We start from the raw sequence: 18,586 nt of genomic DNA on the forward strand, positions 1-18,586 counted from the left end.
CCACATATTTATTATGTTGTATTATTAATTCATGTCCGATACAATTGTTTCAATCCTTTTGGAGCAAACCAGAAAGTCATCCCACAGTTCCAAAACTCCTCATTGTGGAAACACAAATTGGATTCACTAAAGCACCAAACAAACTTTATTCTCAGCAGAGGCATGTTGAAAAACATATCTTTCAGAAAATTGTAATGTGCAAGATTCAAGAGAGTATAGAGAGGTTTTTCAACCATATTTTACTGTACTTGTCAAAATCATAACTAGGATTCTATACTTTTTTCTTGGAGAAAAAGGAGAATAACTATGTTACACATATACCAATGCAGAAAGATGTTTTAACATTCATCATTATTTCATAACCCATTTTTCTATTTAAAAATAGATTTAAGTATTGAAAAAGATAATTTCCTAACTTAGTTTTCAAGTGTGTGTTTATTTATGCTACCATACCTGTGTTGTGGTTGTCTTTTTCAGTATAATATAACACTCAAAATATAATATATTAAATATTTTATCATTTGCAATCAATGTATATTATCTGTAAATCGTCACTAAAATAAAATATTATTAATTGAAGTAACTTTTGACGTGTATAAAAAAATTTAAACACTTATACGTAATATTTTTATTATTAATTTTTTTTGTAAATTATTTTTTTCGCAATATTATTTGTATTTTATAATATAGTTTTAATTTTTAAAAATAATTTATTTTAAATAAATTAACATTTTAAGTTTTATAAAAAATTACCAAATAACTTTTACTTAAAAGGGATATTTTAGCTATAAAAGATTGACAAACAAGTTGTACTTGTCATTTTGCGTTCTAAATTTTAGCTTTAACTTCAAAGCTATTTTTAAAAAAGAAAAATAAACTGGGTCAAACACCCTTAGTCTAAGAGTTTTAGTTAAATGATAAAAAAATTATGAAACTGTATAATAGTATACTTTGTTATAATTTTTTAATTGTCTTCGTATCATTTTTAACAATTTTTAATTAATATTCTAAAAGTATTTCTTTAACAGCACTTTGTAATAATTATTCACTAATTTAAATTCAACATAAATTTTAAGTTCTAACAATTTAAGATGCATTCACAATGATCATGGAGTCGATTTTGCAAGAGATAGTTAAAGACTATTTTTTTCCCCTCTTAATCTTAATTTAAAACCATTTTGAATTTTATTGTACGTAATTCATAACAAGGTCTTTTTTTCTTAATGTCAATGTTAACTCTTAAAGTTGGGTTTTTTTTTATTTTCACTTCCTAAATTTAAGTTATTGTTAAGTTGTTAAATTTGAAAATTTGTTCTTTTTAGTTTATTACAAAACGCCATTAGTATGTGTTGAATGGTAATTTTGGATTCATAATTTGTGACAGCTTTTTTATTGTCAGAATCTCGTTTGTGATCAAAATTTTAAAAATAATTATTTATAATTTAAAATATACTAAATCTCGTGTATTATGGGAGATTTTAATGTTGTGCTATCGACGAATGATTGTAAAGGGGTGACTTCTAATCAAGTTTCTTGTAATGAATTCCTTGATTGAATTAATATTAATGATCTTTCTTGTATGTCCTTTAAATATTGTTTGAGGAAGGTTAGCAATTTTTGTTTATTTTCTATGTGGCTTCAAGACACTTCATGTATGAAGCTTATTTATGATTCTTGGGCTAATAAAGTTATTGGTTGTCCTATGTTTATTTTACAACATATAAGTTAAAAAAGTTGAAAATTGAACTCCGAGACGGAAATAAAAATTCTTTTCGTAATGTTCACAATGCAATTTTTCTTAAGCAAGGTCTTGTCCTTGGTATTCAACAAAACTTAGAGACATTTAGTTTGTCTGATATTGATGGACTTCTCTGTCAATAAAAGAGTGCTAAGGAGGAGCTTGATCATGCTCTTCATGATTAATATTTGTTTTGGAAAGAAATGTCTAAGATGTTATGATTCAAAGATAGAGATCGAATTACAGTTTTTTTCCATGCTTTGGTCAAAAGGAGAAATAATTCTAATGAGATTCATCGATTGATAATTCCAAAGGTTCCCCTCAATGTTGTCCGTGTAAAATATCTTAAAAAAATTTAATATGTCAATAAATTGAAATTTAATATCTTAACAATAATAAAATATGATTTATATTTTAAAAATAGTGATTTTAATATATTAAAATTATATAGAACATAAACAATCATTATTCTCTTGTTTTGTTATCCTTACATAATTTAAAATTAATGTAAAGTAATTAACTTAAAAATCTTATAAATGTTCTCCTGTCTTATTTTAGTTTTTCTAAATTTTTTTGTTACTTTAAAATCTTTAATATTTTGTTAGTGTTTTTTAGTCCTTATTACTGATTGTAATTATTTTAATATTAAAATGTAAAATACTAATTAAAGTAATTAAATTATTTGTAAGTATATAATTAAATAAAGTAATATATTTAATATTTTTTTTATAAATAAGATAATTACATATAACTTTTATTTTGATTAATAAATTTTATATTATTTAAATAATAATTATATATTTTATGTATAAAATGTTATTTAATAATATTATATAATTATAAATTTATCTACTTAAGGACTAATTAGTCACAAAACGTCTTAATATATTTAATAATAAAAGTATTTTATATTAATTTTAAATTTTGTAAAGAAGATAAAAATGATAGTAATTATGAGTAAAAATATATCATATAAAAAAGATTTAGAGTCTTTACATTATGAAATTAATATATAAAATACCATGCATGTTTAACGAAGACAAGATAATTGCTTAAGTAATTCAAGCTATGAGTTTTTAAATGAATTTTTTAGATTAGTAACTTGAAACAACAAGTCACATCGCACAAGGAATAATGTAACACTTAAGGGACTAAAGTCGGTATTGATTCACTTTTCACTATGAGTTTAGAGTTTAGACGCTCGTTTGAATGCTTAAATGAGGAGAAGACTAGATACATATTCTCTCTCGTGAAACCATTATCATTGAAACGACACAAGTTCACTCAAGCAAAATAAGGTATTGCCTAGGTGAAATAAGGTATCCCTTAAGCAATGGTTCATAGTCCGAGGAAGAAACTTTCCCTTATTTGATGAAGATAGTCGCTCAAGTAAGGGTATCACACCCAAACATATAATTGTTCAGATATAATTGTTCCCTTTTATACTATGTTAAATTGTAAAATATATGTTTATGAGTTTGAGAGTATAATCACATAATTATTGTTTTAAGGTGTATCAAATGTATGAATGTGTTTGGAATTATATTGTGGACAAGTTATGGTCATGGTATTATGTAAAGAAATTCGTTTAAGAAAATAAATATTATAATTTTATTTATAGTTCAAATCACATAAATTAAGATAACAAATGGTAAGAAGTTAAAAGGAGATTATTGCATCAAGCTTTAAAAAATAGGTACAAGAAAATATCTTCATATAGAAAGTTGAGGTTAAATTATCAAAAGTGCTTGTAATAGATAATATACTAGTTTTTTGTGAGACATTCTTAATTTAGGTATTATAGAATGTGCAAAGTTATAACAAATTACTTCGATGTCATAAGAGATACAATTGAAGATATTATTATCGTGAATCACTACAAGAAAAATGACGATTGACTACTGCCAAAAATTCATAGACAATATTTGCCAAAATTCATAGACAATATTTGAAATTTGTAGACAAATCAAATTACCTGCATCTTACCTATAAAAAAAAATCATAGATAGATCTCTCGTAGATAATTGTTACTTACTTGTTATTGAAATTTGTAGATATTTTATACGGTAACATCCATAGTAATTATTAAAGAAACATATTTGTAAATAATTATAGTTGGACGAGATTTATAAATAATTACATTTTATCCGTAACTAGATACGTTTTTAAGATTCAAAGTCCCTTCATAAATTCCTGATATTCAAACAACAGTAAAATAAAATAAATTATAATAAGTTATAAACAATTAATAGTAAAATAAATTTTAACGACAAATTTTAATTATACTAATTTTTAATATTATTTATTATCAAAATATTTGTATTTTTCCTTTACTGTAGCAAGATATTAAATATAAATATTCCTATTTTTTTAATATTTTAACATATTTTTCTTTTATAATTTTTATTTTTTAATCGTATTAATTTTATTGTAATTAAATTATTTAATTAATAAAATTATTTATTGTTTTTTACCAATGAGACAAAATTATAGACATAATGTTTTTTTTTTAAATACAGGTACTTTTGTTTATGGGTTTTCACGGGTGAATTTAAATGGAATATAAGAAAAAAATTATTGATTTAAATTTAAAGAAAAAAAGTTTAAAATTCAAACCAATATTATCATCAACAACTTGTTCCAGTTTACATCAGTTAAATCTAGGTATATTAAATGTATAAAATTATTCTTTAAGAAATAAAAAAAAAATATCTAAGAATTTCACTTTGGTTTGGTGATTGTGATATGGGTCACCTATTGATTGGATCTATGTTAACTTAATTAAAGTAGTAGTATACATCATATTTTAAATTATGCACTATTTTGACTTTTAAGGGAAAGAGAAAGACAAAAACTACATATATTTAATCAATATATAATAACATGCATATCTGGTATTTTGATATTGTGCATAATAACATATATTTAAATAGTAGAAGATCACTTTAATATATGCATGTTATTATATAAGATAATAATGAAATATACATATATTTATTTATAATTGTAAAATTAATTTATGTAAATTACTTTAAAATGACTAACTTTTCTATTTCTTTTTGTTGTTTCTCAGCACATAAATGACTTGAAGTTTATATATATATATATATATATATATATATATAATCTTTACGTTTTTTTAGTAATTACAAAACAATAAATTATTGCAATAAAAAGTTACTTACCAAAATCAATGTGTTTGTTAAAAGTAATCAATAAGAAAATGAGTTGTGTACGTTAAACATGAGTAGCTTATTGTATTTTGTTATAAATAATGACAAAATATGAATGAAATGTGTATATCAATATGTGAATTGTAGTATATTTTGTTATAGAAAGAAAAGTGAAATGATTTGTGTATTATTATAAGCATTATAGATATTAGGAATCCAAGTGTCACATATATGTCTTACAATTTTTTTTTTGAGAAATCTTATATTTAATAAAAATGAGCAAAATGAAAAATATATAAAGATTCAAAATACTTAAATTTTTGGATTGATTGAATGAAATATTTTGATCTTTTATATAATTTGTTGGTGAGTTATTCATCTCAATTTTGTGTGTTTATCTTTTAAAAGAATCCACACAAAAAATAGAACAATAATTTTTATAACTCATTAAAATTTATTTTTTTGACTTATTATAAAAATGTTTTTATGTTTGACTTGTTTTGGTTAAACTTACTATGGTTGAATTTATCTTGATTTTATATCCATTTTGATGGTTGTAACAAGGGATAAACATATAAAATTATAAAAAAAATTAAATTGAAATTGAAGGTTATAATTTTTTTTAGGTGAGACACCTCAGTATAATTCAAAACGAAATTATTTTGTTAATAATATTTATAACCATTAATAATGGTTATGCATATTTTATAACTGTTTTTTAAATACACATTTTCTTATAATATCACATTTGATAACTATTTTTTAAGAACTGTTTTTAAAACTGTATTAAGTTTTTTTTTTTTTACCATAAAATTTGGATACATTCCACTATTCATAACAAAAAAAATTACTTTCATAAATTCAATAAATTATTTAAGAATTTAAATCCAATTATACTATATAAATGCAATTTTCTGATCAAATAGTAATTAACGTAATTTTACACACACCTAAATGAACACGCTAATTTATAACACTGATTAAATAATCGATAATAAAATATTAACTTAAAATTAAAATTATATATATTTTTTAACTTTTGAAGAAACAATTCCTTCACTAGTTTTGGAAAGAAAATCTTGTTAAATTGTCCTATTAATTATAAATATTAAATGACTAAAATAATTATTATTATTTTTTTATCAGTATAAGATGTTCTCTTGAATTTTAAATTGTAATCACTCTTAAAACCACCAAATAAAAAACTAGTTGTAATTGGATAATGTTGGCTTTATCATTAATCTTCAAATAAAAAATCAATATATGTAGAAACAAAATATTATTAAATAGATTTAAAAATATTGGTTAAATGTCAGTCATTACACTACTTATTTATATATTTTTTAAAATTTTTTATAACCCAAATTTTATTATATCAACTATCTTATTTAACATTTTATGTATTTGTCCTTTTATTTTCATCATAATAAAAACTATATTTCCAATTTTCATTCCAACTTAATGGAAACAATTTTGACACGACTTTGAAGTAACGATTACAAAAATTAATATGTAATAATGAAAAATTGAATGATAATATAAAACTAGTTTACACGGGTATAATTTTTTTCCATTATACATGCATTTAAATTAAATTAAAAAACAAAATATATAAGAGCATCGTAATTAACAATTAATAATATTATTAGTTTTATCTCTGTATAATAAATGTTGTGGAAAATTATTAGTGTTACACTAACAAAACTTGTCTTTTTCAGAATTTCAATTACTTGATTTATTTGACGTGATGAGAAAAGGTGAAAGATCGCAACTTTTCAAGTTTTGAACTGTGTCCCTATCCCGCCCGCTCTCACTCACGCTCCTCTGCATATAATATATCAACCACTCTCATTCTCCTTCCACCACTCTGCTCTTTTCTTCTACACTCACTTCCCATTCAAAGGTACCATTTATTTCTAATTACTTTTCTCTTTCTTAAATCCCTATTCTGTTTATCAGTATAGTGTTTTATCTTGCTACATGGATCTTGCTCCCAACTGCATTACTTTGTTAAATTTACGTAAATTTCAATTCTTTTTTCATTTGGGGAGATTTTAAGCATATGGGTGTTTTTCTGATAATTTTTTTGGATTTGAGTTGAGTGAAACACTAAAGGGAATGAAAATGATGTGGGATTTTTTTGATTGCGTTTTGTTTGAGAAATGTTTTCAGTGGTTGCTTGGTTGGTTTTGTATTTGTGTCAGAGTTGAGTGAATGTGTCAATACACCTCTTCTCAGCAACCAAACCTTATTGGCAGTAGCAGGATTTTTTATTCAACACTGGAGAAAAAATTGGCAGCAGAAAGAATAAATACTAAGAAAAAGATCTGGTCATTCCTTGTAATTTTTTTTATCGGTTATGAGTAATAACTTAGCAGGGGAGTGTAGTCGCAGTGGAACAATGTTTTGTGGTTTCAAACCAAATCAATAGTGTTTGTCAAAGATTAAGCCTTTTATTGTGCATCATGTTATGACATTAGACTATTCTTATGCAGTTTTTTCTTATATGTTGGTATTATCTATGAATGGATGTTAAATTGGTGTTTGAAAAACAGGTATGAGCTAGATTTTCATTTGTGACAATTGGGTTGCTCTTCTTCGAGGCACAAGCAATGGATAAAGTAAATAAGACGTGTGCCAAAGATGAAGAACGTTCAATCCGAGTCACCAGAGCAAAGACTAGAGCCTTGAGAGGAATTCCTCCCCGTTCAAGACCTTCCTCTAAAAATGAACAGAAAAACATGCCTCGAGCAAATTCCAAAAGAGCAGCCACTTCTGAAGACCAAACTTCTGTGGTTGTTCCCGCTCTTATTCAAAATAAGAGAAGGGCAGTTCTTACAGATGTAACAAATGTTTGCACAAAATCACTTGATAAGTGTCCTGAGGCATCAAAATTTACGGTAAGCATGCACCACGCACTTACCACGCACTTTGTCATCAAAGATAGATCTAAAATCTTGAATATTTTACAACTGTAGTGATATGGGAAGTAAACATTTTTTTTCTGTTGAATTATTCTCCTTAGAAAGTATAAAAACATTTGATCCTGTATCCTTTATTTTCTCATCACAAAATAATATCTATAATTCTACAAAGTTGTAAACTCATCTACACAAAAAGTATGAAAATCTTTTAGGTTATGTTGGTGATGCTGGTTGACCATCTATTGTGTAGGCCAAAGGAGTTTATACAAAGAAAAGCACAAAAGTAGCTTCAGGTGTTTCCTCTGAAGTCTCATCAACACAAGAGAATGTTGGAGCAAAGTTAGCTGAAGATTTATCAACAATAAGGATGGTAGAATCCATTGACACCATAAGTGAACGTGTTATACCATGCACCAAGCCGTCAATGCAAGATTCTGTGAAATCTGATGAACTTCTGAGCTCTTCAAAAAATGGTTTTTCCATGATCTCAAGTGCTACTAACTTTAAGCAACAGAATTTAGGTGCGTAATATGACATACTAAATCACTAACTGTACAAATGAACTTTTTGCAATATAACATACAAAGCACTTTATTTACTCTATACAGAGTAGACATTGATTTAGTTGAAGAACGCAAATACTAGTAGTTTTATATAAAGATTTTTCTAGTTCAAAGAGTTACAGTGTTATGTTACGTGATTGCTCGTTTGATCTTGAATAAAATTAGTTATCTAAGTCAGGATCCTGTACTTACTGTTTTGTTCTCTTGTTGGATTATACAGATATAGATGTGATTTCTGAGAAGCCAATAACCTCAAACTCCCTTGCTATAGTGGACATTGATTCAGAGTTAAAGGATCCTCAAATTTGGAGTTGTTATGCCTCTGACATGTACAATAACATTCGAGTCACAGAGGTTTGTGATGTAGTGATGTAATTTCCTTTTTCCCTGATGTGATGCTACTATACTATTAGTTAATGTAACTGTTGACAATTTCAGTAGCTTTTCTGTTAAACAATATTATGAATAGTTATATAAACCTAAACTGCCGCTTTCTGCTATTGTCACAGTCTGTCTGCATTATAATACAGTTTTTCCAGAATACAACATCCACTGTTAACAAGTATTCTTGGATATCAGAGAAAATAATTTACTTAGTACATAATAGTATTGTTATAACATTAATATTGCTTGTTGAGAGAACTTTCAAAGTAACACTCTTTTAATGCTAAGAGAATAAAACTTTCACTGGAAAAAAAATTGACAGTGAGTTTTGGTGAAATCTCTCCAGCTTAAAAGCAAAACATTGACTAACTACATGGAGAAGTTGCAGACAGATATTAATCCAAGTATGCGTGGCATTCTGGTGGATTGGCTTGTGGAGGTTAGTCCCGTGGTTGCAGCATTATGTAGATTTGTATACTTGAGTACATATGATGAATTTTATCTACTGCCTTTCAGTCCAAATGTGATTGAATTATATCTAAAATTCATTATCATGCTCCTGAAATACACAGACTCTAATTTTCCTATACCCCTCTTCAGGTTTCTGAGGAATACAGATTGGTTCCAGACGCTCTTTACCTGACAGTGAACCTCATTGATCGGTATCTCTCAACTAAATTCATTCAGAAGCAAAGGCTACAGTTGCTGGGTGTTACTAGCATGCTGATTGCATCGTAAGTACTAAACTTTGGTTGTGGTTAAGATAGAAGTTTCCTGGCTCAAAGTCATGCGTACATCTTGATGCTTCTCCTTAAAATGATAAAAATGAAATGCCCTTAAATGTATAATCTCAGTATTTACTGGTTTTTCATAGTGTAATTTCTTCTCATTATTCTCTCTATAGTTTTGCTAACATGATGGTAATGATGTTTTGTTTGGACATTCGTAAATATATAATGGAGCTCTAATATTATTCATGCAATTTTTGATTTTGATTGAGTGTATTTGGAGATGCTGATAAGTATAATAATTTAAGATATCATTTCTATTATTATTTTTTTATCTAAATCCCAATTGATCTTAGATGTTTTTCTTTTCTTTTATGACTTGAAGAAAGTACGAAGAGATGTGCCCACCTCGAGTGGAAGAATTTTGCTTCATCACAGATAACACATACACAAAAGAAGAGGTACTGTATTAGCAGGGCTTGAATCTTTCATCTTTTTTCTTTAAGGTTAGTATTTATGATGATTGATGTATAAAACACCTAATTAGCTTTATCCGACAGGTACTGAAAATGGAGAGAGAAATACTGAACGTGATGCATTTTCAGCTATCTGTTCCCACAATCAAAACATTTCTGAGGTATTTAGTATTTTCATTTCTACATAGGAATACACATGGTTTTAACTAGCCCACTATAGTGGCATTAGTGTAGCAGTCATCAAATCAAATAGATGACTGAATTTAATAGGATGATTAAGGTTTTCTATGTGTTGATTACAAAGAAAAAAACTCCAAACAGAGAGTTACAGAGTCATTAAGGTTTTCTTGAGAGTTATTTTTGGGATTTCAATTTTTAAAAACGAAAATTACAGTAGTGAAATGATATAGAGAAAGACTTGAATTTTCAAAATTGATAGATAATTGATGGTTCCTAGAAAACTTGCATTTTCCTTTTGTCTGTACTTATTTGTATGTTTTGTTAAGACACCTGTTACTTTTTATTTTAAAATTATGAATGTGATTAATTTTGAGTATTTTTTTATCATTTCTTCAAATTATGTGTGTAATATGAAATCGAGATCTATATAGTGAATCGATGAATTAGTTTTTAATTGTGACTTGTAATTTATATCCAATTGTGAGATTCAAGTACAATGAAAAATCACTTTAGATAAATTATTTGGATGATATATACAGTGTTAGTGTAAATAATTTAAACTGCAAATAGATAAAAACAACTTAAGCAACAGCCATGAAGAACAGAACTATTAGTTATATCTAAGCTTGTGAAGTCTTTATTTTAGAACAATGAAAACGAATAAATTAAATAGCTAAATATTAATCTATAGTTACATGACCAGTTAAAGTCTTGTGCATTTATCTTTTCATCTTAATAATGCAAATATAATTCATTGGTATATCTTACTGTAATAACATTTTTCTCTTCACATGCTTCATCAATCCTTTTTTTTTTTGTTGGAGAACCTCACTTGGATGAAATTATGACTATCTTTTCTTGGTTTTTTTCAGGAGATTCATCCAAGCAGCACAATCTTCTTACAAGGTACTACAGTTCTTATGCACTATTTATCCACAATTTATTAAACTTTGAGAAGGTGATGTTATCATGCAGTAAGGAAAAATGTAAATTAACTTAGTAATTTTCATCCTATTGTACAGGCTCCTTGTGTTGAACTGGAATTCTTGGCAAATTATTTAGCTGAGCTTGCTCTGGTTGAATATAGCTTCTTCCAGTTTCTTCCTTCTCTTGTAGCTGCATCTGCTGTGTTCCTTGCCAGATGGACCTTGAACGATTCAGAACATCCATGGGTATGAACTCTTGATTGCTTAGTTGTAACTTAACTATTCACCTTTGACCTTTATGTAGAAGTAAACAAATTTTAAGAGTCTTGTGCATTTTTGCAGAATCCAACTTTGGAGCACTATGCAAACTACAAAGCTTCAGAGCTTAAAACTGTTGTTCTTGCACTGCAAGATCTGCAACTTAATTCCAAAGGCTGTCCCCTCAATGCTGTCCGTGATAAGTATAAACTACAGAAGGTTGGAATTCTGTACATTAAATAATTCTGTCCAGATAAACTTCACATAAAAGAAAAAAAAAAGTTAAAATGAACTTTTCCAGGCACCCTTTTGTCAATGTCAAACGGGTCCAGTATGGAATATATGTTAATGGTTATATTATAAATATCATTTATTGAAGTTACAGCAGTGTTGAAATTATTTTTTCATAGGAACCAAAACGAAAAACCATGTGTTTATTGTAGAGATCAAAATATGGATTTTTTTTGTATGGAGTAAAAAATGAAGTCTAAAATTTCTCAGGTAACAACTGAAAGAAAAAAAAAACTGTATGAAGTATAACTTTGGTAATGGCAGGATGAATTCATAGTCTCCATCTGTATTATTTAATCCATGTGTAGTTATATAATTATTGGGAAAATGGGGTGTTTAAGGAGATCATATTCTGCTGTACTTAACCTGTTTATTGTTCCCCATTTGAGTAAAGTGTATGAACCGGCAAAATAATATGCACGTCCTTATCGTTGCTGAAAAAGGGTGTTGAGATAATTCAATGACAGTGACTTTTGTTTCCTGTGACAGTTCAATTGTGTGGCAAACTTGTCTCCAAAACCGGTACAGTCACTCTTCGAGGCCCAAGTGTAAATGTTTTTGGGTGTTCCCTAAAGGATGACTTCACAGTTTCTGGGCACAGTGATGCTGGATAATCATCATCAGTTGCATATATTTTACCATTCTTTTTTGTCATCAATCCCCCACTTGATGTCTGTTCCGTAATTGTAACATGGTCTCAAACTCTGGTAGTGCCAGATTTCCTTGTAAAACGAAATTGTTGCGGGATGATACAGTTCAAAGAGTGAGTTGATGTACTAACACCAAGTAGGTTTCATTTTAAGGTTGTCATGTTGCAACAGAGCTCTATACAAACATTTGTGTATGTAATGCAAATTAAATTACATACAATTTATTTTCTATTTTATATTATACGACATTTGCTTCATCGTAATTATTATCTGAATTCTTCCTCATTCAGTATCTTAAACCATGCACTTGCTTTATTGTTTAATCTTGAAGTAATGAAATTTGGACCAATTGTTGGAAGAAAACGTTTCAGGAACTGAGAACCTTAATCTAGTGTAGGTCCTTAAAAAAAAATACTGGACCCAAGTAACCGTAATGTGAGTCCAGCTTTTCCTTTTGACGCCAAAGAAAAAGAAGCTTTTCGCTGGTAGGGCTGCAAAATTTATTATTTTCTCTTCGTGAATACTAGGTGTTTCTTCCTGCACCTCCATATATGTTCTTGCGCCACTTTCATAGGTTTATAATTCTAAAAGTACTTTTCTGTAAAAAAAATTGAAATTGTTGAAGGTTTGGTCATGGAGATGTGTTTTTTTTTATCATCTTCTTACGTTTTATAGTTCCAAAAATATCCATACGTAGAAAAGTTCAAATGTTTGAAGGTTTGATTATGAAAATGTATTTTCTGTATATTTTGGATTTGGTGATAAACAATCCAAAATTAATTAAAATATTTTGTGTAATTTTTGGATTAATCAATTTATAATGCAAATTTATATTCGTAAAATCTGTATTTTTTTTAAAACTGTTATTCAAATTACATAATCTATAAACTTTTTTCCAGATCCAATAATAACTTCCGAATTATATACTTATAAAATGAAAAATATAAGACCACGCAAAAAGAACACTGAAAAATCAACCTTTTCTTCTAGAACTACCAAAAAAACCTTGAACGAGGACAAATGGGGTGTTGGGGCTGCAGTGGGTAGGAAGAAGGTGAAATGTGTGAAATTTAGATTTTTTTTTTTAATTTGTTTACTGAAGGACAAAAACTTATTTTCACATAAAATATTGGGGTGAAGGAATAAGCAGAATACTATCCAACTGTTGTGTTCACTGGTTAATCTTTTTCTTAATACTAACATTGCAAATAAAGTTGACTGAAATTACAACCCACTTATTCTCAGTAACCAATGGCTTCAGTCAAACTTTATTTTCAATAATCATCGACCCGTTTTGATGTTTTTGATATACTGATTTTCTTGTAATTAACATTATAAATTAAGCTTTTCCACTAAAAAAATTAAATCAGAAAGATTAACCTTTCAAAGCCATGTCATTATTATAAAAGTTCTTTGAGTATCCAGGAAGTTTTAGAAGAATTAGGAAGAGTTGTGAATGAAATGTATATAATTCATCAGTGGTGATTAAGGAGAAAGAAAGGGTGAGAAGAAGTGAGAAAGCACAGCAGATTTTGTAAATAGGCTTATACAGAAAATGGGTTGATCCACTGCATAGTCCTTCTCATCACTTATCAGAAGGAGGCAGTTAAGTTACTACCATGCAATACAGTGGCAATCAAAAGCATTTTACAAGGTACAACATCTGGCTGCCACAAGCATCAAATGAATGTAGTAACCTAAAAGATAACAGCCATTTACCACTTTTCTAGCGGTTTTCCACCATATCAGGATGAAAGGGATAGGGATTGAGGTTCTGATATACATACATGCATACATAAGTTACAGGTTATCATCAAATTGGAGACACTAAAACTGCGGTATTTCCAATCACAGGCTGCAGACTGGCTGCATGCTCTAGTTGTTTCCAAGCTTCCTTCCGCTTCTCTGCGGCCGCATTTAGCATTGCTTCTTCTTCCTTAAACTGAGAATGACAAGCCAGGAATAGCTTCTCATCCATCTCTGCAAACATTTTTCTAACATTATGACTTAGGTTGAGCACTGCTTGGCTCCAGTGGCCCTGAGAATTCTTCTCTAAGGCTGGAAACACTATTGGCAGGATCACTTGTCGGTTGTGAGCAATCAAGTTCACAATATGATCGTTGTTCCATAAGAAAAGGGCTCTTTCAGCTACCTGAAACAATCCAAGTTTAAAAAAAAGGGTTATGTTTCAGCAATTAACAAAAACGTCAAAGTAAACAAGTGATTCTCAGAAGAAACAAAACAAATGAAGATGGAGACGAATTGCAGCAATTAAATCAGTTGCCAGTCCCTAAATTGAGAAGGCAAGAAAGTTACCAGCCATTCCCAAGAGGAGAGATTCCGGGAACTTGGAAACATACTTAAAGAAAACATGGAGAGAGCTCTAATGAAACAAGGAATAAAAACTACTTTCAGTTTCACATCCTATAAAGTGACATCTAACACAAAATTAATGCATTCAGCTAAATAATAACCTTGGCAGAAAAATCTCCTAACAAAGGTTGCAGTAAGTTTTTGAATTTGAACCTAAAGCTAAGCCTTATTATTATTAGTCTACTCTATGATGCACGTTTCCTGAATCAATTCCATTGAGGATGGATAAACCAGGCTTTGAAACCTGTTGAGGTAGTGAATACTAAAAGCCAGGCTGTGACATCCTTCAATTCAAACAGGAATTATGTGTCTTCACAAAGCAAATGGGGGGTACACATTCCAATCCCCCTGGTGTTTATGGATTGTTCTTTCCAGCACATAAAAAATGACACTGATGCCTGAGTCTCTTATTAGCTGGGTGTGAAACACAAACCCATATTATAGCAAGGGCTCTACTCAGAGAGACTATAAAGAAGTATTTGCTAATGTGCTTAAGCCAGAATAGATAGCACCATACAAACTAAAGTTGAAAGGCATAGATTTCATTTCTATATAAAAGCATGAAAATAACAAGGACTCCTAAAAAGTGAATAAGAATTGTACCTGAAAGTGCATGCTGTTAATACAGCATCCAATCCGCCAAAACAACGGTACCATGACCCTCTGGAACTCTACCATGTTAATTGTTTCCAAAATTTCTTCCAGTTCACCCAGGAACATCACTTCTTTCTGACTATTGGTTATCGGCCAATACTTCAACAACCCCCTGATAACAATGCTCGCCAACTTAGGCTCTTTCTCGACGAACTGTGTAACGCAGTAAGACAACTGCTGGAAGTACACCCCCATAGATTTGGGCTTGTGCAAGGGGATCAAAACCCTCCACAAGAAGATCTTGTGCTCCTCCTTCAAAGGCAAAGCGAACCCGCTAATTATGCTTCCAAAAATCTCCAACAACTCGGCAATCCCATTGTGCCTCTCAGTCTCAAACACAAACTTAAAAAACAAGTTGTTAATGGATTTCCTTATGTAGGGCCTATGAACCATGAACTTGCCATAAACCCTATGCATAATGGTCTTCAAGCAGTCCCTCTCCCTAGGATCCTCCGAATCAAACAACTCCAACAACCTTAAAATAAAAGAATGGTCAATGTACTTCTTGGCCACCTTAGCATCAAGACAGTTTGAGGTTATAAACTTGAGCAGCAACTCATACACTAGCTGCAAATGAGGCCAAGCGGGATCAAACGCTGGCTCATCATCCTCATTCTCACCACCACGATTAGACCTATAATTCGGCGGAAAAACGCGAAAGAGATTAATAGCACACATTCTACACACAGCGAGAATAGCAGGTTCACCAAACCTCGAGGACCCACAAGAGGAAACAAAATCAACGAGTTCAACAAGGGTTTTTCTCTTCACCTCTTTCTCCACCGTGTTCTTAACAGGGTCCCTGAAATCGAACGACACGCAACACAGGCTTAGCTTGCTCACGAAAAGGTTCATCTTTTCCGCGCTCGGAACATCTTTGAACGGCACCAGAGGTTCTATCACCGACACCGTGCTCGCCGGAAAAACTGCGGACGAGGATGTCCGCTTCGCAGCGTTCGAAGCGGCGGCAACACCGTGCGCGCGACTGTGTCTGCCGGCAGCGCGTGGGGAATCGTCCGAGCGCGACGAGTCGGCTCGGCATGACTCGTCCGAGTCGGGTTTCGGTGTCTTGCGGGGGAGTCTGCTGAGGAATTGCTTCAGCATGGCGACCCGAAAGGTGAAATCGGTAAATTTCCAAGCTTTAAACGAAACCCATTAAGGAAGGCAAATCAATGTGGCACGAAAATCAACGGATTCTTCTTGAAGGGAAGAACAAGGAAGGAACATACGATGAAACCCTAGATCTCGGTCATGTAAAGTGGAGCAAATTACAGGCAATGTGAGAGGGGTTGTGTGAAATTGGAACGGCAAATTCAAAAGGGTCGAGAAAAAATTGCTATTTAGCAGCATGCAATGGTGAGTAATCAAAGATTGTGAATGAGAGAGGTTAAGAACAAATGCTTCTTACAAAAAGGGTGAGGAATAATCAACGATTTAACATTAGAAACTCAAGCGTTTCTGATTTTTTTTCTCGGGAATGCAAGAAAAAGAGAAAGAAAAAATTCTGAATGTTGAATGTAGAAAAGAAGGGGTTTCTAATTTGTCTCCAGGTCACAAATAGTAAGAGGGAATGTGAAGAAGATCACGAAGTTTTGTGCTGTGAATTTTTTGGGCAATGAAACCCTCTGAGATGTTTCTTCTTCTTCTGTTGTTGTTGAATAATGTGATCCACCGCCATGGAACTCAGAAATAAACAAAATAAAAAGTACAATGAAGCAATGGCTGGTTTTAACTTCTTTTCTCTTCTTTAGGGAGGGGCATTTAATCAAATAATCAAACATTAGTGCCACTTTTTCTAATATTCTTTTTTTCATTTCTATCAACAATTTTGGTTATTTTGTTAGGGTTTGAGATATATTGAGAATAATTGAAGGAGTGAAAAAAAATCATAAGCATGGGTAGAATTTGGACACCAACACGTGTAACTGTGCCTATGTAAGGAAAAACCAAAAAGCCTGTAAAACTAGGGACTTTACATGTTTTCTTGCAGATACCAAAATTACAGATAGGTTCTGTGTTTTTTCTATCCACTTTTTTTTTTTTTGGATATTATGATTGCAATAATAGCAAATCATGATTATTCGTGTGCAAATATTGGTTTAAAATTCTTTTTTCAGTTGCTTTTACATGTTTATCTACTCAGATATGTATTTGAGCCTTTCTTTTTTATCTGACAAAGATTTTTCCACCTTAAATCTTGATGTATTAGAATTCATTTTAAATTTCAACTAATTCGGATTAAGTTCTATAGAGTTAAGAGATAAATATCCCCTTAATTTCGTAATTAGAACAAAAGTAATTTTAACTATATGTCAGGATTTAAAGTAATGATTACAAGTAATTTGAGTGAAAGAAAAGTAAATTTGAGTGTCTAAATATATGAAAGTAATATAGGCATTGATTATCTTTGTTAACAATTATTTCACTCCAATCATGACTATTTTTAATAGTTGTTCATTCAGACTAGCTTTTAAGTTTTATTGTTTAAGTATATATTAAGAATTACATTTTTATTAGTGAATACATATCAATTATGTTACTGTTCATTTGTGTTCAGTGTCACTATATATTATAAATTGTAAATAATTAAATATTATAATCATCTTATAAACTTAACAAATTCTTACTATAATAAATTTTAAATTATAATTTTAATAAATATTAAAAAATAAATTTTAAATTTAACTCAATTTTATAAAATTAATTTATAATATAAATTCTATAAATTCTGTATCTACTTATATACACTGTATTATCTCTAGTAAATATGTTATCTTTAATAATATATATATTTATTTAACTAATTATATTTTTTACACTAAATCATGTGAATTATTAGTTACTAGGTAAATTCCTAAGTTATCTAGTCTTATAACTACCTCCTAATTTTATGATTACTGCTTTTCAGACATTATCATTATCCTTCGTGGTTTCAAGTAACTTGTTAAAACAAATTAGGAAAAACCACATACAAGTATTTCACACTTGTAATTAGGTTTACATCTGGTTCATTTTTTTTATCCATTTATAATATATATAATATGATGAATTTTCAATGGTATTTATTTATATTTACTGTTTTATGAAAGAACTACCCACTTATTTATTACAACTGATATTGTATTATCTTCTTAAGAGCATATTTATATTATTACAAGATACGTGAACTAAGTGGTAAAAAACTTGATTCGAACAATTATTTAACAAATTACTTAAATATTTTTTTCAATTTTTTAAAGTGATACTTATATATTTAATTAATTAAATC

General features: G+C 29.5%; 2 protein-coding genes across 4 annotated transcripts; one reads left to right on the top strand and one right to left on the bottom strand.

The window, feature by feature from the left end:
• The first annotated feature begins 6,627 nt into the window (after nt 1–6,627).
• LOC137822504 (cyclin-A2-2) lies at nt 6,628–12,554 on the top strand. Of its 3 annotated transcripts, XM_090295835.1 has the most exons (13): nt 6,680–6,814; nt 7,467–7,811; nt 8,086–8,308; nt 8,619–8,752; nt 9,129–9,221; nt 9,383–9,516; nt 9,896–9,971; nt 10,071–10,147; nt 11,039–11,072; nt 11,189–11,338; nt 11,435–11,569; nt 12,131–12,189; nt 12,353–12,534. In XM_090295835.1, the coding sequence occupies exons 2-13, from the start codon at nt 7,524–7,526 to the stop codon at nt 12,411–12,413; spliced, it is 1,464 nt and encodes a 487-aa protein (XP_090151961.1). In that variant the 5' UTR covers nt 6,680–6,814; nt 7,467–7,523; the 3' UTR covers nt 12,414–12,534. The 3 variants fall into 3 exon arrangements, with proteins under 3 accessions (XP_068483503.1, XP_090151961.1, XP_090151960.1); XM_068627402.1 differs by having other exon boundaries at nt 6,628–6,814; nt 8,086–8,356; nt 12,131–12,554; XM_090295834.1 differs by having other exon boundaries at nt 12,131–12,554.
• Nucleotides 12,555–13,821: 1,267 nt separating this feature from the next.
• On the bottom strand, nt 13,822–17,074 carry LOC137821264 (serine/threonine protein phosphatase 2A 57 kDa regulatory subunit B' kappa isoform). Its single transcript, XM_068625773.2, has 2 exons — nt 15,268–17,074; nt 13,822–14,443 (listed from the first exon to the last, which is right to left on the bottom strand). The coding sequence occupies exons 1-2, from the start codon at nt 16,420–16,422 to the stop codon at nt 14,105–14,107; spliced, it is 1,494 nt and encodes a 497-aa protein (XP_068481874.1). The 5' UTR covers nt 16,423–17,074; the 3' UTR covers nt 13,822–14,104.
• Between the last annotated feature and the right edge of the window lie 1,512 nt (nt 17,075–18,586).

This window comes from Phaseolus vulgaris, chromosome 9 (genome assembly GCF_051622355.1).
Source record: "Phaseolus vulgaris cultivar YP4 chromosome 9, ASM5162235v1, whole genome shotgun sequence".
NCBI lineage: Eukaryota > Viridiplantae > Streptophyta > Magnoliopsida > Fabales > Fabaceae > Phaseolus > Phaseolus vulgaris.